The sequence below is a fragment of the Euprymna scolopes genome, chromosome 21, assembly GCF_053919585.1.
Source record: "Euprymna scolopes isolate OS-2025 chromosome 21, ASM5391958v1, whole genome shotgun sequence".
In the NCBI taxonomy this organism is placed as follows: Eukaryota; Metazoa; Mollusca; class Cephalopoda; order Sepiida; family Sepiolidae; genus Euprymna; species Euprymna scolopes.
Genome location: NC_136502.1, coordinates 71506304 through 71533994, shown reverse-complemented (window position 1 = coordinate 71533994; position 27691 = coordinate 71506304). Strand labels below are relative to the sequence as shown.

Below are 27691 nucleotides of genomic sequence, written 5' to 3'. Positions count from 1 at the left end.
TAGCAGCCAAATCACCACCCGTAAGAACTGTTGGAATTTTTTTTTGTACCAATAATAGTGCATCCCCACTGTTTACATTTATTATTTATATTCTGGTTCTGATATTTGAATTTCTGTATTTCGTATCCTTTATGATTCTTAGTTTCGTATATTTTGGGTTTGTACGAAACTCCCTCTAATCTGAAGAAAAGGGAAATGCTAGCTCCTTGATGACGTCACGAGCCCAGCGCGAAATTCGGTCTCTTTTTGGTTCCCGCGACGTGGAGAGTGGACGCAGATTCATTGCCCGGCGCAGACAAGGAATTTTGGAGCCCCCTTCAAACAAGAATGCCCGGCAAGAATACCTGGACGGGATGAAAGCGAACTTCTAAGGACTTTTACGTGGCTACGGTTTGCACGTAATTGGAAGAAGTATAATTTTTTAAAAGGACTTTAAATCGAGAAAAAAAGAAAAAGGCACGTGCCTGACTGGCTTTCAATTTGTGAGTACGTTCCTAAAATTTATTACATATGAGAGTGTGATTAGGAATTATTATTTTGAATCATAATATTGTGTTCGTTCATGGATACGACATCTTCATTATAAGAACCAGCGTTATTTTTTTTTTTCGTTCATTATATGTTACCTTGGCGTTCTTTGAATTTAATATGCGCAAAGGGAAAAATTTGCAACTAACTTTATTGTAAATAAAATCTCTTCTTCGTTTTGAAACAAGACCTTTATATTTTACTAGCAGAAGTACCCGTTGTTAACTGGGTTCGAAAACAGCCTACAGAAAATGGCCTGTGATTGATGAAAGTATGATAGGTTATAAAAAGGTAGGGGTTGTAAAGAGATAGGTTTTGATACTCAAAAATTTTACCCTAAGCAAAATATGATGAAAGTAAAGATAATTTTCGCGAAAATATATTTTTTTTTATATCAACTTTGTTTCCATTCGTAGCCAAGAGTGACCAACAAAATGATGTTTCCTTAGGTGCCCGGAAAACTCGTTCCGGGAAAACTCGTCTCGGGAAAACTCGTCTCCGGAAAACTCGTCCCCTTTCGCTAGATAGGAAAACTGGTCTCTGATTGAATAAATATCGATTGAAAACACATTTTATGATCATTCTTGAAGGAGATATTATTTTTTAAACTAGACTATAGCCCCCCCTCCTAATATTTTAAAAAAATATTTTTACTTGTTTAATGTTTTTTTTTTTTTTTTTTTAAATAAAATCGATTTTCTAAGTGTCCGTTTTCTACCTAACTGGCTAAGTTCTTAGTGGTTTCACTTATATTAAAGCGTTTATTATGTTCATACAAAGTTAATTACAAATTTTTTTTTGTTCTTATTTTAACGATGTTGTTTGTCATAAAAACAATAATTAAAAACAAAACCAAAAAATTTAAAAATAGGCAGCGATTCGATTTTTCGTTGCTTTTTATTTTGGTTTTTTAATTATGATAGTTTTTTTTTTGTTGTTATGTTTTTGTTTTCTCTCATACCAAATGCACTCATGCGTTATTTAAAATTATAATTTTATCAATTATCAACATTTATTGTCGTCCTGTCAAATTTTACAAAAATTAACTAATAAATTAAAAATGAAATATTTTTTTGGCGTGAGAGATGCCATGTGCTAACAATCTCTCGTTAACTAATTTTTAATTTTTTTTAATTTTTACTTCAAAATTCTAAAATCAATCATTAAGAGAAAAAGTAATCACTAAATAAATTTATTAATCAATTTTCGGGTTTGTATTACTGTACACATAGATTCGAAAAAGTTGTCAAAAAACAAATATATAACAAATAAATGTTATCAAAGGCAAGATAAATTACTTTTCTACCAAACTGGATATAATTTTCGTGTTTTCATTCAATTTAACATGTTTATTCAGCTCAAAAAGCATACAGTGTTTACCGATGTATTGGAAAATTCAAAATGGCGGCTGACTCTCTCTTTAACACCGTAAGTTCGGGAAAAGGTGTTATAAATAATAAACTAGAGAAAAAGCTATTAAAAAACCACCGAATATATATCAAGTTATGTCACGGTAACATATATTGAGCAAATTTCTAACAGTATTTTGTCGAGTTTATTATTTATTACACCTTTTTCCGAACTTACGGTGTTAAAGAGAGAGTCGGCCGCTATTTTAAATTTTCCAATACATCGGTAAACACTGTATGCTTTTCGAGCTCAATAAACATGTAAAATTGAATAAAAACACGAAAATTATATCCAGTTTGGTAGAAAAGTAACTTATCTTGCCTTTGATAACATTTATTTGTTATATATTTGTTTTTTGACAACTTTTTCGAATCTATGTGTACAGTAATACAAACCCATATATTCTTTTTATATTAATATAAAAAAGCGGTCTCGTTTATGAACATACTAACCGCTTTAAAATAAGTGAAACCACTAAGAACTTAACCAGTTAATTAGAAAACGAACATTTAGAAAATCGATTTTATTAAAAAAAAAAAAAACATTAAACAAGTAAAAAATTTTTTTTTAAATATTATGGGGATTATAGTCTATTTTAAAAAACAATATCTCCTTCAAGAACGATCATAAAATGTGTTTTCAATCGACATTTATTCAATAAGGGACCAGTTTTCCTACCTAGCGAAAGGGGACCAGTTTTCCGGAGACGAGTTTTCCCGAGACGAGTTTTCCCGGAACGAGTTTTCCTAAATTCGTTTCCTTACAAAGAGAAAATGTTATATATATAATAATATAAATATACAAGAAATAAATGTCAATAAACGTTACTTTTATTATAGAAAAGTTCATTGGTTTGTATTTTTAAGTAGTTTGTAAAAACAATTTTTTTAATTCACGAACCGGTTTAAATAAAATCAATATAGCAGCGACTTTGAAATGGAGATCCCCGTTTTCAATTTGAAGGAGGGGCACATGAGCATTCTGTGTTAACAATTTGAAACAGTTCCGTCAACAAAGGAATATTTATAAACATATTTTAATGTTTTCCGTTATTTTGTGCTTGAGGAATATTCGATTATGGCATGTGTAGTTTATATAAAAATTAATTTAAGTAGTTATCGCCTCAAATTTCGTTTTAATTTCAATTCACTGAAATTATTTCAAGTAAAGAGCATAAAAAACTATTTCAAAACAAAACAAAATAAAACATGACCTGAACTTTATTGACTATGGTAACATTTATTTCTTGTATATTTATTTTTTCGGTATTCGTTTGTTGGCTTTTCTGCTAAATACTTTTACTAAATAATATCGACGAAATATCGAAAAACAAAGAAACAAAAATAGTTTGGAAAAATGATGAAGCTTTACTTACGTTAGTAAAATAATCCGAAACAGCACAATGGGATATTAAAAAAGTAAACACGTAATTACTTTAGTTTTTTAAAGCAAAGAATCTATATAAATATGAATAAGAAGAAAATGGCGCCCTTTTCAATAGAACAGCTTCGTTTCAGTTTTACAATATTGAACGGTGTAGTATTGCGCCGTCGGATTCAGGGTTGTATTATTGCAATGTAAAGAACACGCAGAAAGGGTTGTAATCAACTGAATTCCTTCTAGTACACTGACAAAAAAAGCTTAAACAGATATATAAATAAAAATAAAAAGGTTATGTAAATGTTTTTAAAAAGACACGTAATCGCGTGAGCAGGATTTTTTCCTTCTTTTGACACGATAACAAGTAACATTCTTATTTTTTATTATTTATCTATTTTCGAAACTGTGCCACGTGAAAGTGGAGAAGGAAAAAAACAGAGTTATGCAAAATTTGTGTCGAGAATTGTCTAAAGTTCCGACTTTTTTTGGCTTTTACTTTAATAAGAAGGTGAATTTATTCGACACAATATGATTCAACTAAAAAAATAAATAAAAGCTAACGTGAATTAAGATTAAAGGTGTTATTGTGGACCTTCACCCCTTTTAAAAAACCTTGTTAAGCTTTTTTTTGTAACATATTTACATTCTATGGAGGTCAGGCGCGAACGACACCCAATAATTTTATTATACCATATTTCTTCAAACTGAAGCATAATTATCAAAGTATACTTATGCAGATAGATATGAAAAGTCTTTGTTAAAGTTTGTGCCATATTCCCATGGAGTATAGGCGTGAAAGCATACCCCACAATTTTATTATACCATCCCTATTTAAGTTGAAACATACTTATCAAAGTATTCTTATGCACATCTATATCAACACCCCCTGTAAACGTTTTTTTTTCGTTTTTTATTTCCATACTTTGGGGGCCAGGCGCGAACGCAGACCCCACAATTTTTATGAACCACCGTTCTGTCAGATCAAACATACCCATTCCTGATCCTCGATACATCTTCTATCATTATATGTAATCAGTTTTTTAAAATAGTTAACCATATAGGAGCCTATTCGTGACCACACACACACACACACACACACACACACACACACACACACACACACACACACAGACGTTCAGCTTTATATTATAGATTCTTTACCCCCACCTCACCCCTTTTTATTTAATGCTGGTATTTTTTCAGGCTAGTTATTTTCATGTCGAATTTATCTGAAAGAGGATAAATTTCCGACAGAACTCAGTCCTGGCCAGAGACGGATATCCCTTGGTCACACATTCATATGGGCAACGTAGGACCATTAAATGTATATTGAATGGTAATAATCATAAATAGTTACTCTAAATAGCGAGAGGTGTTCAAATACCTAACAGCTGCAAATACGATAAGAGCGCTAAACGGAGCGTTCAGTCGACTGAGATTACCAAATACCATAATGACACCGGAAATGAATTTAAAGTTTATTGCCATTCATTAGCGATCGAACACATAAAAACACCGACGTATAACGGTCAGGCAGAGAGGTTTTTCGATAAATTTAAACGAGCATTAAAAAAGTCACTGGCTTCGACAGAAGAAGACTGTATAGAGTAAGGACAGACAAAATAAAGACAAGAATAACTGGAGTAAACTTTATTCTGCTAACAAATCTACATAGGATATTTATAACTAAGAGTGTCCGTCCATCCGCTTGGTGACTTTGCAAATATAACCAACGGGGCGCAACTCCACACCAGACACAAAGAGGAAGGGACTAGAGAGTTCTACTACTAATTCACCACATTCTCCACCACTTAGAAAAGTTTAGGTCTGTTAGCTTCTAAAAGACCAAGTTGCTACAGGTGCATCTGCTCAGACTGAAAATAAAGAAAGAAGAAGGAAAGGTTTAAAGTTGGTAATTTTTCGCTAGGCACTGAAACTTTCGTTGAAGTCTAGAGGTCGGCTGGGTTTTCAGTAGCAAAATTCTCAAGCCCCCCCCCCCACTGCGGAGAAGGAGAAGAGTTAAATTGATCATTCTGAAGAGCAAGTGGAGAGTTCGTCGGGATAGGGGCATCTGTAGAATCTAGTTCTGGGTGTAGCTGTGAACTGTCTGTTTCCTCCTCACCCTGGGTGCAATATGGCAGAGATACAGTCGTTTATCTCTCATTATTCAGCCGCATGTGAGCATAGTTTGGATTTACATTGAGAATCTCTACTGTTTCCACTAAGGGTTCATATTTACTACTACGTATATGCTATTGATGGTTTACAGAATAACGCCAAATCAGAATATAAAGTAAAATATACTGGCTGCCGAAATCATGCATGCAAGGAAAATACGTTCAATATTCGACAGGTTGTTGCCAAATAGAAGTACAATACAAAAATAAAAAAAAAAATTATAAATTTTATAAAGAAGGGGATTTTAAGAACTATTGGGTCGGTTTTGTAACTAGAAGAATTGGGAGAGTTATCTACATAATTCAAGGAGCAGAGTTTGTCTGTAAGAAACATATTACCAATTGAGATTTAAATACATAGAAACTGTCCAAAATGATGAGAAATACCAATGGAGGTATTGTATGGCCCCTTTCAAATAAAACCACACGTGAATGTTGGAATGCCGATGGAGGAAAGAAATGAAACAAACTAATTCTTCTAAATGTGAAAGCACATGCACTGAGGAGAGAAATAGAAACAGTCCAAGACTTAATCCCAAAAGACAGAAATGTTGAAAGCAAAATTGAGTGAAGAATTTAGCTCGGAGAAATGTGATACAATGGAAAATCCTGACACCCCCTGACAATGGATTACTCAGTCTATAAAAGATGCTAGAAAGCGGTAACCAGGCGGGGAGTAACTTAATCGTGAAACTACGGCATTCGAGGTACATTCGAGTGTTGATGTCTTATTTGTTACATTGTACCATTATACAATAAACTTGTTATAACTTACTCTGTGTGTTGAGTCTCATTATTTTATACTGATTATATTTCCCCAAGAATATATCAGATTAGCGACGGAGGAGTCGAGAAGAACTCACATACAATCTATATTAGATGAACAACGTAAGATTCGAGTACGAAATCACATATTTTTTCCATTTTTCTTGTATCGATTTTCCTTGGACACTCTATTCTCCTTACATGAACTCATGTAACTACTTCCTTTGGAGTATCCTAAGGAAAGGCTTTCTAACAACAATACCAATGGAGGTAACGAAAAAAGCGTTGTGATATTTTTGTTATACTGTCATATAGCCGTTAATATATTTAAAAAGATATGCAATTCATATTCTTTTTGGAACAAATATGCCCGTTATAATTCAAATATGGGTGTGTAACTGAAATTTGTTCCAAAAAGAATATGAATTTCATCATATCTTTTTAAATATATTAACGGCCATATGACGTTATATAAAAAAATCTTACTCTCTTTCACAACGTTATGCCCCCCTCCCTTTTAGAATTTCCAACGACTTTTACCGTTTATGAAATGGAACAGAGTCATACATTTCATTACATCAAAAATATATTTTCAAATATTATTTGTACTGGTGTTTTGTTTTCTTGTCTTAATTTCATTCATCCAGAGAAAGTCTTGCAATAAAGACGAAACGTTGATGAATAAATAACTTGATTTATTCCTTACACGGATTTTCTAGAAAAATTGGTAAATAAGTGGTCATTGAAATTTACCATTCTACTGTTTGTTTAAAAGATTAACATCTATCGTAAAAGTACATATATAAATGTATAAACATATAAAGATAAGAAAAGTTCAATACTATGAAGAGGAACAAACAATATTAAATGAAAGATGAGGAATAATAAGGAAAAGTTAAGGGAAAAATGAAAAAAAAAAAAAAAAGAGAAGGATCAAAATCATACAAAATGAAAATATAAAAAAACTGGCTTAACTTTTCCTTATTGTTCTGATGATATAATAAAATTATTTATAACCTTTATTCCTCATCTTTCATTTAATATTATATATATATATATATATATATATATATATATATATAAAGGAGACGCCACTTAACAAGGCCCAAAGGCCACTCGAGGATAAGTTTTAATAAGTGTACTATGGTCAATGGGACAATAACGTAGTAATTGTTAGTGTGGAAATTTGGTAAATTGGATTACTTAAGGGGAACAGCTCACCAAGAACTTGTTTATGTTGGACTTGAAGATGACCATATCATAGTACGCTGGAAAGCAGGCAAATGGAAGAGAGTTCCACAGGTGTGCAGTTCTAAGAAAGAATCTTTATTCATGCAACCTATGTTTAAGTTTAGGCACAAATAAAGAGTGGAGTAAATTATTGATAGTGTTTTCAGCTAGACGAGTGTTTCTCGTGAGGGGGGGCATAGATTGGAGCTCAGACGAGCACTTGCCATGAAAATAATGATAAAGCAGAGACAGGCTCGCAACGTCTCTTCTGTGAGAAAAAGGTTGCAGGGAAGAGAAAAGAGAATCCCCCACTAGGCTACAAAGTCTATTTTGAACTCTGTCAGGGCAGGATAAGTGCTTTTTAGCAGCTCCCACCCAGCTGCGGCAACACTACTCCATCTTTGGACGTACCTGGCTCTTATATAGGTAGAGAATTGCATCAGCAGGTAGATATCTACAAGATCAATAGAAGGATCCCCCCATTTTCCCAGCGACCTTGGCAACAGATTTGATGTATGTGTCCATTTCATATCAGGAGTAATGGTCAAGCCCAGGAGCTTGTCAAAACATGAAGCATCCCCAAGACGAGAGCCATTCATTTCAATTGATGCTAGATGAGGATCAGAGCGTTGATGATGTAAAGACAGAAGCTTGGTTTTAGATGCATTAAAAGTAACCAGCCAACTTTTGACCCATTGTACCACATGCTCAAGATCAGAGGAGAGAGAATCAGAGAGAACTTGGTCGTTTACAGTATTTGATGTACTGTCATAGATGGTAGTGTTGTCAGCATAAATATCTATGAATGATGTAAGGATATGATTTGGAAGATCATTGATGTAGATTAGGAAGAAAGTTGGGCCCAGGATGGACCCCTGAGGGACTCCAGCATTAATATTGTGAGCTTCTGATATCTGCCCATCAACCACTACTCTTATGAACCTATCAGAGAGAAATGATTTAATAATTGAGAAGACATTTCCAACTATACCGTAACAAGAGATCTTGTGAAGTAGACCTTTATGCCATACTCTATCAAAGACCTTTGATATATCAAGAGCAACTGCCCTAAAAAGGAAGCTTCTGCTAAGAGATTCACTAATCCTATGAGATATAACCGTAAGTACATCTGCTGTAGATCTAGCAGAACGGAAACCATATTGTGTGTCACTAAGAAGTTTATTTTTGCTGAGGTGGTTGAATAGAGAAGTGTCTCTATTTAACACAGATTCCAGCAACTTACTCATGATGTACAGGAGACTTATTAGCCTGTACTGAGAGGGGGATGATCGATCCCCTGAATTCTTAAATACTGGGCATACTGATGAGAGTTTTGGAAAGCAATTCTCCTTAAGACAACGCTTAAACAGCTTTGTAAATATGGGAGCTAGTTCTGGTTGAAGCTTTTTTAACACTATAATAGGAATGCTGTCACGGCCAGTTGCTTTACTGGAATCAAGGTTATTAATTACCTTAGCAACATCACGTGCAGATATTTGTATGTTGTATAGAGTGTTTAGAGTGTTTTCTGATGCAGGAGGAAATACTGGGGGTTGGCAGCCTTGGTCGCATAGTGTAGAATTAGCTGCAAATATATATGTATGTATGTACGTATGTATGTACGTATGTATGTACGTATGTATGTATGTACGTATGTATGTATGTATGTATGTATGTATGTATGTATTAGTAGCCTGGTAAGACCACAGATAGGGGGGGGGCAAATAAGCAAAAAAAGAAACCCTACAGAAAATTCATCCCAAAGCAGCAAAACTGAAGCTGACCTGCCAGGACACTATATATACAAACGTAGGCAAATTTTAGCATAATTCATTGGTTTGAAAATATAGGTTCCTTTTTACCAATTGTTAATAACATTTTAACTATAGAATAGCATTATAATCTTCAAAAAGCCTGCAAATTTTCATGTAGTTTTTTTCCCCAAAGATATAAACAGTATTCAATTTGGCTAGCAGTATAGATATATCCACATATTAGTGAGTGAGTACACCCCTCACATTTCTTCAAATATTTAAGTATATTTCTTCATGAGACAACACTGAAAAATGATTTTTTGACACAATGACTGCAACATATATAACAGAGTTCATTTATTTTCCCTTCAAAATAACTCAAAATATAGCCATTAAAAGCTAAATCCCTGACAACAAAACTGAGTACACCCCTTACAAAAAGTTGTCAATAGTAACATACTACATGTCAACTCTCAATATTAATTACGACGTCACAGAGCTGGCGGATATTTGAGACTTTGTGCACCTCCACCTTCTGCTTGAGGATGCCCCAAAGATATTCTATTGGGTTCAAGTCTGAAAACATGCTTGGCCAGTCCATCACCTTTACCCTCAGCCTCTTCAGTAAAGCAGTTGTTGTCTTGGATGTGTGTTTTTGGTTATTGCCATGCTAGAACATTGCTCTGCGAAACAGATTCTGGAGGGAGGGGATCATGCTCTGCTGCAGTATTTGACAGTACATGTTGAAGTTCATGTTTCTCTCAATGAAATGTAACTCTCCAATACTTGCAGCACTCATGCATCCCCAGACCATGATATTCCCACCACCATACTTGACTGTAGGCATGACGCACTTATCTTTGTACTCCTCAAATTGGAATGCATGGCTATCACCCCAGGAGGAACCTCTTTTGAAAGCAATATACAAGAAAGCCTGCAAACCGTTTGCTGAAGTCCATAGATTACTGGAACCATGTCCTATGGTCTGATGAGACAAAATTTTATCTGATTCTGAATTCTAAATGCGTGTTGGGAATAATTTTCCCTTTAATCAATTCGGTAGCCCCATATGGGAAGCGGCATATATATTGTTTTTAAAATATAATTATCCACTGACACGTGTTTCTTTGTCTAAGACTCATCAGAATGACTGAATCTAGTGAGATTCGAACTCGGGATTCCACGGTAAGGAGCCTAAAGTCTGACCGCTCATCCATCCCGCACGACTGTTTGGATATATTGCGATTTACTTAGATGTTAGTTTTTGTTTTTTGCGATACGTTTCCATAATTATATTTCAAGAACAATATATATGCCTCTCCCCATATGAGGGTACCGAATTGGTTAAAGGGAAAATTATTCCTAATTCGCATTTAGGTAAAAATGCACTTTCGTAAATAATTAAATTCATTCAAAATTATATATATATATATATATATATATATATATATATATATATATATATATATATATATTATTACATTTTTACCCCAAACAAGGCACAGCGCCACTTTTGATGTAGGGGGGCTACTATCAGGGACATAAGTTGCAAGGATACTATGTAGGGAGTTGAGCAGCAAGATGTCTGAAGCAGGGTCCCAGAAGGGAATTCCAAATTCAAGCAGTTTTGGGGAAAAACTATTCGAGTAGACGGCTTTCTTACATCTAGGGATCTCTACTGTGTAGGGGTAAGATTTTGCTGCATGTCGAGTGTATTTACATCAAGGGGGCACAAGAGCTTGTAGTTCGTCGGAACATTCACCATTAAAATACTTGTAAAACAGACAGAGGGATGCAACATTTCATCGATGGGACAGAGGTTGAAGCTTAGATGACAGTTCAGGACCTATCAGGTTGGCGACTCTCTTTTGAACCCTGTCCAGGAGAGAGAGACTAGTAGCAGATGCACCAGCCCAAATGTGACAACAATACTCCATACATGGGCGAATGGTGGCCTTGTAAAGGTACAGGATACTTTCAGGCATAACTAACTTTCTAGCATGGTAGAGAGAGCCTATCTTCTTTGTAGCAGTCTTGGCAATGCTCTCAATAATGTATCTGTTATAACTCCGAGGAGTTTAAACGAAGTACTTTCAGGTAATGTATCTTTAGGCATAGTTATTGGTGATTAAAAAGGTTTCTTGTAATTATTAAAGGAAACGAGCTTAGTCTTAGCAGCATTAAACGGTACCATCCATTTTTATCCTTATACCACTACAGACTGGAGGTCTTCCGCTAGGGTTTTTGCCATTGCCTTGTGTTCATTCCCCCCCCCCCTCGTTCTTGTTATAGAGTATGGTATCATCAGCAAATATACTCATCTCAGAGACTATTTTATCAAGGAGGCCATTTATGAATATCAGAAATAATAAAGGTCCAAGAATCAACCCCTGAGGTACACCCACATTTATATCATATTGTTTAGACATACGAACATTGACGAAAACCTGGATTCTTCTCTTATTTAAGAAGGATTTAATTAAGTATTCGTTCAGTAATACCATAGGATTCATGAGTTTTCATGAGAAGACCATCATGCCATACCCTGTCAAAAACCTTAGATATATCTAGGGCTACTGCTCTATCCTCCCCTGCTTTATCCAGTGCATGGTATATACGTTCAGAGGTTACAGTTAGGATATCTGCAATATAACGGGCTTGCCTAAATCCATATTGATAGTTGGACAGAAGTTTAGCAACTGCAAGGTGGTGGACTAGAGCTTGATTAATTATGGACTCAAATATTTTGGTGAAAAGTAGGAGGAGGCTAACAGAATGATAATTAAGGGAGAGATAATTTAATGGGTCAGTTCTTTCACCAGAATTCTTGTAAACTGGTACCACAGAAGCAGTTTTCAAACAGTCAGGAAAGCAAGATTCATTTAGGCATTTGTTGAAAAGTTTGGAGATCACTGGGGCAATTTCAGCAGAGCATTTTTTTTAATAGTACAGCTAATATGAGATCAGGTGTACATGCTTTTGAGGTGTCTAGATTGTTATCATGTACTTTAGAGGAGGTGATTTTCAGATTATCTAGTGTGGTTTCTGTCCACAAAGGAAAATCAGGGAGGGAGTGGTTTGCTGGGTTCAAAACAGAGTTTGAGGCAAACTGACGGGCAAGTATGTTAGCTTTCTCAGTTGCCGTGCAAACAACCTCATGATTGTTGGATAGAGGGAGAATTGTTGATTCCCCAATATTTACTATACTGTTGTTGATTTTCCAGAAATCACGAGTTCCTAATTTTTGTGCCTCAATGCGTTTTCTGGTGGTCTTGGGTATATATATATATATATATATATATATATATATATATATATAACCAATGGGGTCCCGATTTTGAATCTCGCTAGATTCAGCCACTCTGATGAGTCATAGACCACGAAACACATGTCAGTGGATAATTATTTTTTAAAACAATATATATATATATATATATATATATATATACTTGTCTGACCCAACGAAGGACTAAAGTGGAGTGTTGCAGCTCATGGATTTTTTTCATCAGTTTCTCAGACTCTAGAATCATGTCCACAGATATGTGTTGTCACACACAGCCAAAGGTGGTTTAACTATTAGGCAAAAATGCAGTCGGTATTGTGATGCAGTCGCCTAGCGATATGAAAAAAGAATTCACACGCTGGAGTGAAAATTGACAATAAATAAACTCTATTTAGTTGGAGATTGAACCTAGGGGGGGCTATTCTCAATCCAAACTTCTGACCATTTTTCATTGTACATTTTTATATACATTATTGGGTGGTTGAAGTTCCCATATACCATGAGTGTAAACCCAAATCCTAAATATTATTGTTAAAACCAATTGTACTGACAGGTTTATGTTAAAGGGTAGTGTAAAGATTGATCCCTAAATTGAACCACACTCTGTTCTGTGAGAATTGGGGAAATCTCATAGTGAACGGAAATTTAACCAAAGTATGAAGATCAGTGGCGAAATGGAATTCTTTGATTAATTCTGATTAAGGGAATTTCGCTCAAACCACCTTACTGCTCTTGGTATAAAAGGTGTGACACCGCCAAAAATCACCAGACGAGAACAGAGATGAGAAGAGAATAGAACAGGTCAAGGATGAGAAGACACTAACAAAAGAACGAGTGAGAGGCTCAGAGCGTCTAATTGGGATCCCCTCCCTATGAGATTACCAACATGTCAGAATATTTCGGCCAAATAACTAACGTTGTTGAAATCGAATCATGATTGTATGCTAGATATAATGTTTACATTTGTTCAGATATTTTTGTTTTAAAAGGAAATAATTTACTGAAGCAAAGCCGACAGCCCAACTCATAACTTAGATACGAGGACGAGAACATTATCGCATGCAAACTTTAGAGTTTTACTATATGGTTTTCTTCTCCCCATCCTACCTGATAGTGAAAGGGACAGCTTCTAGAAAGAATGATCATTAGCATGCTGGGATCCCAAAAAAAAAGAGAAAAGAAAAAAAAGACAAATAACATACAGAGTGTTGTGTATGACTTATAATCAAATATTTGGGGGATTTTTATGAAAATTTTATCCATGTAAATTTCTTCAAAGTCCGAAAAATATATTTGCTATGAATACATTAATTACTTGTCGGGTCGATATAATTTTTTTTTCTTTTGATACATTTGAAAAAAAAATTTTATACTACAGTGTCAAGCTCAACTGACGGACCAAGTTATTGTTGATTCACTCTTTTGTACAGCAGAGGCGCCTTCAAACCAAGCAAAGGATCATCCACTTTTTGTACAGCAGAGGTGTGCTGGGGGACACTAGACACTGACAAGATTTCACTTGGAATTGTGAACTTTGAGTTTTATTGGGACTTTGCGACTTGTGAAGGTTGTCAAGAACTGTCCAGGTTCGACCTCTGACGGCCTAATGGGAGAAATCGTGACTGAGGACAAGTTCATAGTACAAAGTACAAAGCTCTAGCGGACAGGCCAAAATTTTATAAATATTATTTCTCACTATCTTTGTCACAAAAGGAAAAAAGAGAAGAGTGAGAAAAAGTGAAAGAGAGAGAGAAAGAGAGAGAGAGAGAGAGAGAGAGAGAGAGAGAGAGAAAAAAGGAGGAATAAAAGAGTGGAAAGAAAGGAAAGGATAGAAGAGAAAGAAGAGAGGAGAGGAGAAAAAGGGGATAGTAGACAAAAGGAGGGATAAAGAGAGAAAATAAAAGAAGGGTGAAAAAGAAAAAATAGACAGGGTGAAGAGGGGACAGGATAAAAAAAGAGGGAGATAGAAAACAATGATAATAGAAGAGGAAAAAAAATCTATGAAATATCAGTTATAAATAATAGAATTTTTTTCACTACATTTAAAAAAAGAGAAATCATTTCCTTGCACTTACTCTGCTCTTTCATGGACGATGTGGAAGGCACCGATGAGTTACGAACAAGCTGCTCAGAGGCAATTTCAAGGAATTCTTTTATTCTAAAGAAAACAAATACACTTTTGAATTTCAAAGTTTAAATAACATGAAAAATGGTCCATGTTGAAAGTTAATAAAAACAAATGCGTCTTTGAGCATTAAAAATTGTTTTGCGATAAACAGATTTCATATTTACATTTTTAAAGGAAGTTGTGGCGTGAGGGAAGACACTAGGATTTTTTTTTTTTTGCATGATGAGAGACACTAAAATATATTTGGGTGATTGAAGAAACAAAATGGTATTTTGATGGATGAGAGATACTAACAAGTTATTGCATGGTTGGAATTACTGTGAGTTTCAATTTTGCTTGGTGAGAGACTAAAATATTTTTTTAATGGTGAAACACTAAGATATTTTTGTGTAGTCAAATAAACTAGAAGCCATTTTGCTTTTTGAAGGACACTAAAAAGGTATTGTGTGATAGGAGACACTAAGAGTTATTCCACTACATAAAAATTTCTAGATGAAAGAGACTCACAAGATTTTGTGTGATGGTGGACACTAGGGTTGTTTATATGGTAAGTGACACTAAATGTTATTTTGTAATGAATGAAACTAGAACGAAATTTTTGTGTTATGGAGAAATTAAGAGTTTTTTTTTCCGCATTATGAAATTCACTAGAGTGTTTTTGCGTAGTACAGGAAACTAGAAAGCATTTTTTTTTATGAAAGGCTCTAGCAAGTTTTGCGTTTAAGGAGACACAAGGAGATTTTTTTAACATGGTTGGAGACACTAAAATGTATTTGTGTAGTTGATGAAACTAATAAGTATTTTGCTTGGTGAGAGACTAAAATGCTTTATATGTTGTGGAGAAATACTAGGATGTATTTTCGATGTGTGAGATACACTAAAATGTTTATATCTATTGGTGATAAACACTAACAAGTTATTGCATGATGAGGGACAGTAAGTTTTTGCATGGTGAAAAACATTAAAATGTTTTTGTGTAGTGGAAGAAACTTGAAGCTGTTTTTCTTAGTGAGAGACACAAGTTATTGCGTCATGAGAGACACTAAGCTTTTTATATGGTGACAGACACAAAAATGTTTTTGTGTAGTGGAAGAAACTTGAAGGATATTTTGTTTGGTGAGACACTAAAATGATTTTGCGTGCTGGGGGACGCTTAATATTTTTTCTCGCATGGAGACTAAATTTTTTTGTGCAGTGGAAAAGACTAAAAGATATTTTGCTTGCTGAGAAATATTAAAATGTTTATTTATGTGGTGGAAGACATTAGGAGTTAATTTCGCATAGTGAGAGACACTAAAATGTTTTTTACATGGTGAGAGACACTAATAGTCCAGTCAAAATAGAAAAAAAAACCCAACTTTACCCTGAACAAATTCAGTTGGTTGGTTGCTTTTGTTTTACGGCATATCAACCCTTTTCAGGTTATTTAATGCCGAATCCAAAAATTTTGAAGAAAATTTTTTTAATAGAATATATTTGTTGTTTTCAAGTCGGTTTCTATTTAACCCATAGTTGGGACCCTAACAGGTACTACCACTTCGGGTGAGAGTCGACCTGGGAGCAATGCCAATTAAAGGGTGGCTCCACACTTCCCAAAGCTCGCAAGCTGGGGCCTCACCACTGGATATAGTTTAAGGTCATATCCAAGACCATCTGAACAAATTCCAAGAAAGTGTTTTATTGTTTTATTTTTGGTAATATTACATGTCGTAAAAGCATGCTAAAAGTTTACCAAAACAGAATTTCCACAAAAAGTCCAAATGTGACGTCAAAGAATATGGCTACCAAAACTATAAAATGTTAAAGTCCACTTTCAGTGTCTGTCATATTTTTGTATATAAGGTGACTCGCCTTTCAGCGTCTGTCATATTTTGTATATAAACAACTTAGTAGATTCAAAGATACATTTATACATTTATTTTTATATTATTATAATATTTTATATTATAGTATTATTTATCCATTTATTTATTATTTCATACATTTATGTTTTAACGATTGGTTTTTATTTTTTACAGAGCTGATGAGAATAATGGAAAGTCAACAAATTTGCCCCTTACGCTGCAATGAAGTAGAAGATGATGGAGAAAGTGGTGATTTGTGCAAAAGGAGCTGAAAGGATCAATAAAGCCAGTACTCAGAGTAGCATTAGTACAATGGTGCTGCTGAAACGGTGGTGCATAAGAGATGTTGTATGAACTACATAAACAAAAAGCAGAAAGACTTGCATAAGAAAGCTACGCCTGTTCATCATTCACCTTTGAAGAGAGGTACATGGCTGTCTACTGGATTCTATGATAGCACAACACATTTTTCTCCTGTGGACATGAAATGGTGAAGACAAGGTCTAGTGCTGATTTCAATGACTATAGTTTTGTTAAAACGGATGGATTTGTATGGACCATCTTGTCAAATTGAAAACAACGTAATGATGACTAGGCAAACACAATTCAAGAGAGAATTGCATACTTTGGGAATGACTTACATGCTGTAGACTGTCTGTGACATGTGTGACATTAACTTTGGGACAAATTATGGAATTCCTATGCGTCATAGTGGTGGATTTACTACAAAAAAACCATGGAAGGTAGGGAGACCAATAAACATGGACCAAGAGCAAACATTTTTGAGAATGCCTTTTTCGAGGACAACGATGAAGAGCAACTGACTGCTACAGATCTTGCAAAGAAAATGATGTATCTTGTAGCAAGAGACAGTACTACCTACAGTAATAAATGGCTGAAGTGTAAGCTGGAGAATGGCGATTTGCTATTCATAGCAAAGTGTAAAGGGTTTCCTAACATTGTAAGGTGACATTAAAAGACAAGAAACATCCTGAGGAACTATTTCAGTATCCAGGAAAAAGATAAAGAAGCCCAGAAGAAAACTCATCAAGAGCGACATTAAGTCTATGGTCTCATCTTCAACCGATAAATATCCAAAGACTTCTTTGCTTAAATACCAGTCTGCCTTAGATTATCTCTCCCTGAGTTTGCGTTGCGCGTTGCTTGCTTGAAAACCTCTTTGTTGGAAAGAACATTTGCAGGAAGGTCGCAAGCATTAGACAATCAGTTGTGCAGGCTGTATGTCCCAGGGCTGTAGTAATTCCATCATTTCAGGTCTCGATTTCTTTTAGACAATCTCTCAACTACAGAATATTGTTCATCATATTCAGAAGTTCAATGATTTGAGAGAATGCTGTCGCTTCTGTTGGCTAGAATGTACTCGGTGATACCATAGACAAACTCGGTACAGCATTACTATTCACGTCAGATAACGTCGATCATAATATCATCACATTAGATGGAAGGAGGACTTTCCACGGCATGGGGATGGTAGCTACTATAACTCCAGGAAGGAAGGCCAGTCGCACTGTTCTCAGATGGAAGACCGCAGACTCGAAGATAGTTGAACAATGCAGAGTTGATGTAAGGGAATACCATTTCGCAAAACACACACACCAGTTCTCAACACAATTGGCCATCGGGTTGATGTATTGTAGAAGATGTCTTTACGCTTCAGACAACCTGCACCGAGCTGGAATGCAATAATGCACATGCTACATAAAGACTGTGATCATCTGAGGTTGTCTTCGGTAATCTTCCTGCCCATTATTGACATGTATGGATCTTCTTTACTCTTGAGTATCTGTGCAACCTTGCTGATAAACACTGGTCCACTGCAATTGCAGGCGATGATCCACTCTACTGGAAAGCGCCAGAAATAAAAAATGAGGTGTCTGAAGACAGCCCGATTTGAAATCTTGTCCTAATGCTCAAGAGTTTCCACACATTGATGAATTTTCTGGGTGCCATAAGAATGTTGTTGGATGAGAGTAGAATCAAAAAGATCTTGAGAACAATTTACGGTGAAAATGCTGTACAACACATCATGACTGGAAAGGCTGTTCAGCATGCAGTTCGTTGCCATCTCCACCAATGTACACGTTGTGTGTTTAATAGTATAAATAATCGATCACAAGGGCTGTATAGTTATTTAGTTGTGTTGACAAAGACGACAGTGCTGAGAACGTTGGTGCTGACGATGACTAAGGAGACTATAGTGGATAGCATGCTTTAAACTTTGTAAAAGAAAGCAAGTAAACTGGGTACTGAACGTTTGTTTAACGATTTTCTCTATTTTGTATTTTTCAATCAGACTAGACACACTTTGACGAGGGAGCCTTTATTATTTCTGAATCGAAAATTGGAAAGATTATGTTAGGTATATGTATGTATTGAGCCAGATACGATCTGTGTAATCACAGATTCTGTGTAGAATTTGAACCGGTGACAACTGGTAGTAGTGGTAGGACTAAATAATTAGAGAGAAAAGTAGGGACTCTTTCCTCTAAAGCTGTTGCGATTGTGATGGTGTTGCTCATAGGATGCAATGTAGTATTTTAATAACCCTGACTGGACTATAAAATATTTTTGTGTAGTGAAAAGAACTAGAAGACATTTTTCTTGGTGAGAAACACTAACAAGCTATTGTGTCATGGAGACACTAGGATTTTTTACATGGTAAAAGGCCCTGAAATTTTTCTGCATGTGAAATAAACTGGAAGGTATTTTGCTTGTTAGAGACACTAAAATGCTTTTTGTGCAATAGAAGAAACTTAAAGGTATTTCGCTTGGTGAGAAACACTAACAAGTTATTGCATTATATGAGACACTAGAATCTTTTTTAGCATCGTGAGAAACATTCAGTTTTTTGTGGTGGAAGAATCTGTAAGATATTTTGTTTCGTAAGACACACTAATAAGTGTTTTATGCGCTGGGAGAAACTAGGAGACATTTCACGTGGCGAGAGATACTAACATGTTTTTTGTAGTTTTTGTGTAAGAAACTAGAAAGTATTTTTCTTAGTGAGAGACAATAATTAGCTTTTGAACGAAGACGCTAGGGCTTTAAGAGAGATGCTAGATATTTTGTTTGATAAGAGACACAAACGTTTTTGCGTGCTAGGAGACACTATTTTTTTTTTTTTTTTTTTGCATGGTGAACGATACTAAAATGTTTTTATGCGGCAGGAGAAAATAGAATGTATTTTGCATGATGAGAGACACTAAAATGCTTTTCTCTAGGTGTAGAAACTAAGTATTTCTCTACGCTGAGAAGCCATAAGTTTTTTTTTGTGGTAAGATACACTATAAGTTTTCTTTTAAATTGCAAGACATAATGTGTTGGTAGAAGAAACTAGAAGATATTTTTTTTCGGAAGAAACAATAATATGTTTTTGCATGGTGGAAGACACTAAACTGCTTTTGTATAGAGGAAGAAGCTTGAAGGTAGGCTGCTTGGTAAGAATCACGAACATGTTTTTGCGTGAGGGTTTTTTTTGTGTGGTGAGGGACACTATAATAGTTTTGTGGGGTAGGAGAAGCTATAAGATATTTTACTTGGTGAGAAACACTAAAATGTTTTTATGTGATGTGAGACACTAGGAGGTTTTGCATTGTGAGATACACTAAAATGTTTTGTGTGGTGGGAGAAACTATAATATATTTTTCTTGCTATGAGACACTAACAAGTGTTTACATGATCGTAGACAATAGAGTTCTTTTTCATGGTCACTTAAAAGTTTTAAAGGTTTTGTGATTAGAGAAATGAGAAAATATTTTGTATGGTGGAAGAAAGTAAGATTTTTGTTTCAATTTAAGAGATATTTAAATATTTGAAAATATATATTGAAAGTAGCATCAGAATAATAATGCTTTTAATCGTAAAATTGACCAGAAGTTATTAAAGTATTAAAGACTATAGAGAGTTGTTCAATGCAGAGTGTTGGAAATTTTACTCACCCGCCACGTTGAAAAAAATTAAAACTCGTAAGATCAAACGAAGATTTCACAAATTTCGGTTTTGCCCCTTTATAGAAAATAAGCAAACCATAGAGTGGCATGTTTACTGAGTTTTGATAAGAAAATATATAAGTTGATACAGCAGAGTAGAGATAGTTAGGACTAATAATTCCGTCTGTTTCTTTTGAGATAGTTTTCAAAAAGGATGACAACTGTGAACCTGCGTTCTCAATAAGTGAATCTGAAGAAAAAAATGAAAAAAATGAAATGATAGGAATCAATGAAACAAATTTTATGGAAATTAAAAGAAAGAAAATGTAATTAAAAATGTAAGATTAGAATTGAAACCGAAAAGATTTACTTCAATGATGTTGGACAAAAGTTTCTTCCACTAGTTGAAAAATACACACAAACATGGCTGAGTGTCCTCCAAGATTTCTGATGTTCGCTTGATTTATGTTTATGTTTGTCTATTCACAAACGTTATCTATCCATATATATTTTTTATCTACCTTTCCACTGTTTTTTTTTTTTTGTATCATGTGTACGATGCATATGGAGCACTGGAATGCTTAACATGACCAAACAATCTGAAGACTTTACAATTGCTGACAGGATATTAATGGGATGCCAGTAACTTTTCACAATTCTAATAACATAATGACATAGTTTATGATCAGTAATGAAGTCATGATGTAGTGTTGGAAAGTTTCTACTTTTCGAAGTAATTTTACAGTTCAGTTAACACATTCAAGATCGTATAAAATTACAGGAAGGGCATATGCTTTAAATATTATCGTGTTCCAATTTTATGTGGTAGGCGTTTAGACGTTAGAGTGGTTTTGTTTCTTGTGGAGAGGATACAACTTAAGTCGATTCTATGATGCGCAGCTGATTGCCACTTGTTCGATGAAGGAAGGCAACTTGTGCCCAAGGTAAACATATTCTGTAATTTGTTCAATTTGTTGGTTGCAAAGTTTGATGTTCAGAGGAGTTTGTTTATTTATCATTGGCCATGCATGTAGTTTTGGGTGTGTTAATAAAATACAAACTTCTTTCTAGTACTTCAAAAGATCATTCAGAAATATTTGCAAATCAGAGCTGAAATTACAACTATATCATCTGCATTGATCAGATTTAGACAAAACAGGAGCATTAATGGAAAGAAAAACAAACCTACACCGTTGTTCTGTTTTCCAAATAGCTGATGGCATAATGATGCAGAATAAAAGCACTGAAAGCACATCACCTTGCTTTATGCAATTGATGATTCGAATTGGCTGTGATATCTCTATATTAGTGTTAATTGCAGTAGTCAAATTAGCACAGGTTATTTTCAAGAGGTGTATATACTGTTTCATGAAATTTGTTTCTTCCAAAAGTTTCTAAATTTGTAATAAAACCAATAAAGGCAATGGACTACCCTGTTATCTTGTTTAAGGCAATACTTTTCTCTATAATGCCTCTCGTTGGTTTGTATGCAGCTTAAGGCGTTATGAATTATGCATAAAGATTTTTTTTGATACGATCTGCTACTGCAACAAACAATTTGTAAAAATGTCTTAAAAGTATGATTGGACGATCATTCCGCAATCAAGGCAGTACAACAATTAGTGCACTTTTGAAAGATGGTGGCGCTTTATCAGTTAAACGTGTCATGTTGAGCAATTTGAAAAGTGTATTTAGGAGTGGTTCCCCACCAGCTTTGATTACCAGTATGAATATTTTTTGGTCCTTTTTTAAAGATAGAATATCATGCTCTATTTCGCCTTTCAAAATAGGTGATATTGCGTCTTTTGTAACCTCATCAACTTGACGGTTGTCAGTTAAATCATCCAAATAAAATTGCCCCAGCTGTTCCAAATTAATGTGTTAATGATTTTCATTCTAAAGGAATTAGTTCAAGAACGATGTCGCATTGTTTTGAGAGCATCAATTCACACACACACACACACACACACACACACACACACACACACACACACACACACACACACACACACACACACACACACAGTAAGTTATGAAAATGTAATTAAGCTTCACAGTAGTGTCCACGTTTCATCCTCATAGGAATGGAACGTGGATGCCTCTACTTACCTTAATTGTCATAAATATATTTTCATATTTTACTATCTATCTTTACGTGTTGGGCAGTGTTGAAATAAATACTGATAATCGATTCATAATATATTATATTTCCTAATATATATATACGGATACATGTAATTATATTCGTATGTGTATTTGAAAACAATTGAAAAGACATTAAAATTTCATTCTAAAGGAATTAAATATATAAAATTACGTCACGTTGTTTTGGGGATCATCTTCATAAAATAAGAAACGGTTAGATTTTACACTTAAATACATGAGATTATATATGTTGAACTTCTATGCTAACTGCGAGCTTTTCCAGGGCGGAGATATTTTGAATAAATAGGAGTGGTATAGGGCAAGCTCCTAGCGCCTTAAACCCCGTTTCCTTAGGGCAGGCAGAACTCTTTAGTCTTGATTGGTCCTATTGGAAACCTATCCCTGAAAAGCCATGAAATTGAAGCACGCTAGACAATAAAGAAAAGCGGCCGCCACAATATCCTCCCAAATATAAACACGGAATTTCTGTGAAGTGTTAAACGGTATTTTACTCGGTAAATATCGACGCGTTACTTACAGAAAAACGGTTAATTAAACAGTAGAAGCACCTGTTAAACTGCACAAGTTCTATAATTGAATACCCACCTAAAAAAGAACGAAAAATGTAAAAATGTTTTTTTTAAACTGGTCGTGAAAACTTACTGACAGCATTATTTTTACTATTAAATGAGGTGAAAACTTTATTTTATGAAAAATATTTCTTGTTATTTAAAATGTTCGCCATGTATTCATGCACCTTGTGAAACGTCAAGTGACTAATCGTAAAAATCGATCGTGCATAGCGTAAACGAAGGCGGATAAATGGCACAAAGTAGTCCCAGGGTCCAGGGGTTCATACCATGCAAACGGTAAATTTTGACGGGTTTGATTATCAGATATGTTGTCAGCGACCTAACATCTAGAAAACCAAATTAAGGTGGTCGGTAAGGTAATATTTACCAATTAAAATCAAACTTTTAGAAAGGAAAAACGTTGTTTTACAGAGGGAAAATGATTTTTTTACCGAAAAATAAAACGTTTTATCTCAAACGAACATGAAAATGATAAATCCAAATTGATGAAATTAAGAAAGTGAAAAAAGATTAATTTAATTAAGAAAGTGATAACAAGATTGTCCGTTTCTATATTGGGGAAATATCCGGAGGGTTGGGAGGGGGTATTTCGGCCTTGAAGCGGAAAAAATGTTTTGGGGGGCATGTTTTGTGTCCCCTTGGCTCCGTTTGGCACCTTTTTTAGCGTTTTTCCTAAATGGGAAACAAGATGGTCGCCAGTGAAACGATAGTGATTACGTTTGATACTGAATGTCTTCAAATATGGATAACAACTTGTTTGAGCAAAAAATAAATGCGATATTTGTTTTCAGCATACCTGAAAACCTATATATGGCGACAATTCAAACTAATTCAGAATATCGGGGAGTTGGTAAACTAAAAATAAATACCCAAAGGACTAAGATTGAAATAAAAATAATGGGTTCATTATATTCTGTGACCATTATTTGATAAATATTCATTAAAATTGATTAATTTCTTGATTTTTGGTGAATTTTTAAGTATAAGGAGAGGTCAAAATATTTATACATTTTGAGCATCGGCTATTCATTTTGCAGGTAACTATATTTTACTGTAAATAATAACCAAACATTAAAATATTATCGGATCTCTAGTCATGAAATTAAAATTTACAAAAGAGATAAAGATTAATTTAAAGAACGAAATATTGGGAAAATAAACGAAGAAACATGACGATAAAATACGCAAACATGAGTATAATTCACAACGCAAAAAATGTTTTTAAAAAATACAATTTTACAGGAACTAACTTTTATCAAACGCACGATAATTTGATTTAGCTTTTCATTTTTTAATTGTTCCTAATTTCAGAATAGCCTCACTGGCTTGTAAAAGAAGATTCCAGGCCGTTAGAGGACAAAAACTTCGGTGTAGTGCAGGGTATTTTGAAATAAAAAAAAGGACTTAAAATAAGTTTCAGTATGTTAAATATATATACAAATCGGCTGAAAATTTAATTTTCAATCAATTAGTGGCAGTTATTAGTTATACTTTTGTTTAATTTTCGATTATTATGTTGTTACACTTACAACAAGGGAAGCTTGGACGGTAGTCTTCGATATACCAAAAACCTTTGATATGATCTGGCACGAAGATCTCTCATGAAAATTAAGTTATTACTGGACGAATACTGAATATAATCAAATCATTTTTGGACAAAATAAAATCTCGGGTGCCTTCAGTGGCCGTACATCCAAACAATATCACATTAATTCAAGGGGGGGGGGGGGCTAGTGGTCGATCCTTGGACCTTTATTATTCCTGATATTCATAAACGACCTCTCGAATGAAATTGTGTTCGAGACACCATGCTCTATTCCAATTATGTGGGCAAAGCTTATGTTCACGCATCCAAAACAACGTCTAAAATCTTAGTCAAAGATCCCAGTTTGTAGTGGAATGGAGTTTAAATAGATGATAACATTTAATACTACTAAGACGTGTTTCCTTCAGGAAATGACGAAAAGTCTTTTCAACCACCAATTGCTGTGGATAATAACAATCTAGTAGACAGTTTATCAAAACACTTAAAACTTTGCAAAACTGAAAAGGTCGGTAGAAGATAAAATTTTCTTGCTTTTGCAAAAAAACAAACAAAAAAAAACAAACAAACAAACAAACAAACAAAAAATGGTCAATTTTTACGACGTGCGCAAGCGTATTATAAATATCCCAACTTCCCGGCTTTCGAGGTTGGGGGTTGGGGGGGGGAGGTGTTTATTCCGAAAGCCGTTCTTAACATGGGAAGGTTGGGATGCTTATAATACGATGGGCACGTCGTCAAAATTGACCAAAAAAAATTATTGTAAATTTGTTTTGTTTTTCATCCTTTTATTCGTTGTCAACAAATAACGCACTTTTATCCAAATATGATTAAACTACAAAAAAAAAAAAAAAAAAAGTATTCATGGTTCAAAAACGTAAAATAAAAATTAAATTTTAACAAAGTAAAAACTAAACTGTGGGATTAAAAAATAATAATTACACGCTATTTCGGTTTATATTTTTGATTTAAGTTCAGGTTTTTTGGTGTTACCTTAAAAACTAGAATGAAAATAAAAACGAACATATTGATTTAATGTTTTAAAAAAAAATGAAAAGTATAAAGTTTAAATTTGAACTTTAAAATTAGCCTATTTCATGTGGAAATATTTTAACTTTTTTTTTTCATTTTTGCTTTCAATAAAAGAAAATCAATTAGTAAATAAAAAAAATGCTTAAGTCACGCAGAAGCACACATACTGAAGGTGGTCACAATTGATTTCAAGTTTAATGTTCTTAGATTGAGGGTCAAATAGTCATTCTTTGTTGCCAATTAAAATGTTTTTTTTTCTTTCTCACATCTTAATTCTTTGACTGTCTACGTTATGTTAAAAATTAAAATATGTTAAAAAAATAAAGAAAATGAAACTTAATATAAAAATATATAATTAAAAAGTACTTGCGTGTATGAAATCAGCGTCGGTTGGCAGAGGGTCGATGTGGCCTTGACAGATTGGCGAGCAGCATCTCAAACTGTGTATTTATCCTAATTTTAGTTCGGAAGGAGGAGTTATGGGCGGGGCTAGCTCTGCTTATTTAAGACCTCCCATCCCCCTTTTTTCAGTAAGTGCATTTCAATAAAAGAAACTGACAACATTTGGCTAGGAGCTAAGTGTAGTATCTGTTCTGATACTACACTTCACCTTTTTTTTTTAACTCTATCAGTGGAGGAAATATCCTTCTAGATTGAGGTAATTTTTATTTTTGTTCCTATCTAGAGTGCCCCTTTTTGGAGAGCTAGATTTTCTCCACGTTAAAAACCGACCTTGTGTCTAACTCTGCCCTCGTGGGGAGGCACGTAAATAGAAACAATATAGGAGGAGATTAAATAAAAACTTCTTCGTCTGTTTCGCTATATGTTTTCAAATGTTTGAAGTTCATGGTTCGGTCGTGGCCACTGTAAAGCAAGTTTAGTCATTGAAAAATGACGTCATGCACGAGGTACAAGTAAGCAAGATCTGCGAAAGACTGTCGATAATGAATGAGAGCTTTCTACAAAAACCATTAGAAAACTTAAAGACGCACACAGAAAGAGAAAAATAAGGAACACGATTTATACTGAGACGGAACATATTCAATGTTAATAAAAAAAAAAAAAAAGAAAACAAAAATTAATTCAAAAGGAAAAGTTATGCGCTGTTTCTTCGTTAAAAGTAAATAAACATTTCATTGTTTCATGGATTTTAAAGACGAACATTCAACCTTGATCGACCTTTGGGGCCCGTAGCGCAGTTGATAGAGACGTTGAATCTCTACGGTTCCAGGTGAGAATTGTCCGAAGATAGCGGTTTCAATGCTACCCAAAGTTGGCCAAAACATGGTGAGACGACAACAACTACGGAAGGCAGTAATTACAGAGGATGCAGTCAGGAGATTCAGAGTTCCTATCCGTCACGGTTACCACCTGACGAAGGCCAGAGGAATAGTTGGTTGAAACGTCGTGAAACAACTAAAAAAAAAAGATAAGGATAATAGTCCGCAATAAATAAAATTAATAAATAATACTCATCTCAATGAATTCCAATTAAATAATATATAATGTTTGCTGTATTATTAAGAAAAAAATAGTAAAAACAATCTCATTTAAAAATTATTTGAAAACCAGTATATTTTAACTTATAAGTCACGTAAGAGTTAATTATTAAATACATTATAAAAATATAAAACTTCACAGTATTTTCCAAGCAATAAAACATTCCCTTTTAATTGCACGTGTCCAAGTGTAAAATAATTTTTTATTTATCTTTCAGAAAATAAAATACAGTGGTTTTTGGACCAGTTTTATAAATCCTTCGGAAATTTCTTTGAGAATTGAAACAGAAAATTACCATTCTTCGTAATAATCGTCTATCGCCTAATACCTTATGCTGTGACGTCAGCAGGTCACGTGATTTTAATGGAAAGACCTCTTTTTATTTATGAACATGTTTCGGTTCGATTACTAACAGCGATGACTCAGTCC

General features: G+C 34.4%; 1 protein-coding gene across 1 annotated transcript in view; it reads right to left on the bottom strand.

Annotated features, from left to right (window-relative positions):
- LOC145242473 (synaptobrevin homolog YKT6-like) overlaps nucleotides 1–20703 on the bottom strand; it is a 73233-nt gene extending 52530 nt beyond the window's left edge. Inside the window, exons 1-2 of the mRNA XM_080105531.1 lie at nucleotides 20459–20703; nucleotides 14603–14685 (exon numbers count right to left, since the gene is read on the bottom strand). Coding sequence (XP_079961657.1) covers nucleotides 14603–14685; nucleotides 20459–20559 — 184 coding nt within the window. The 5' untranslated portion in view covers nucleotides 20560–20703. The remainder of the gene's footprint in view (nucleotides 1–14602; nucleotides 14686–20458) is intronic.
- Between the last annotated feature and the right edge of the window lie 6988 nt (nucleotides 20704–27691).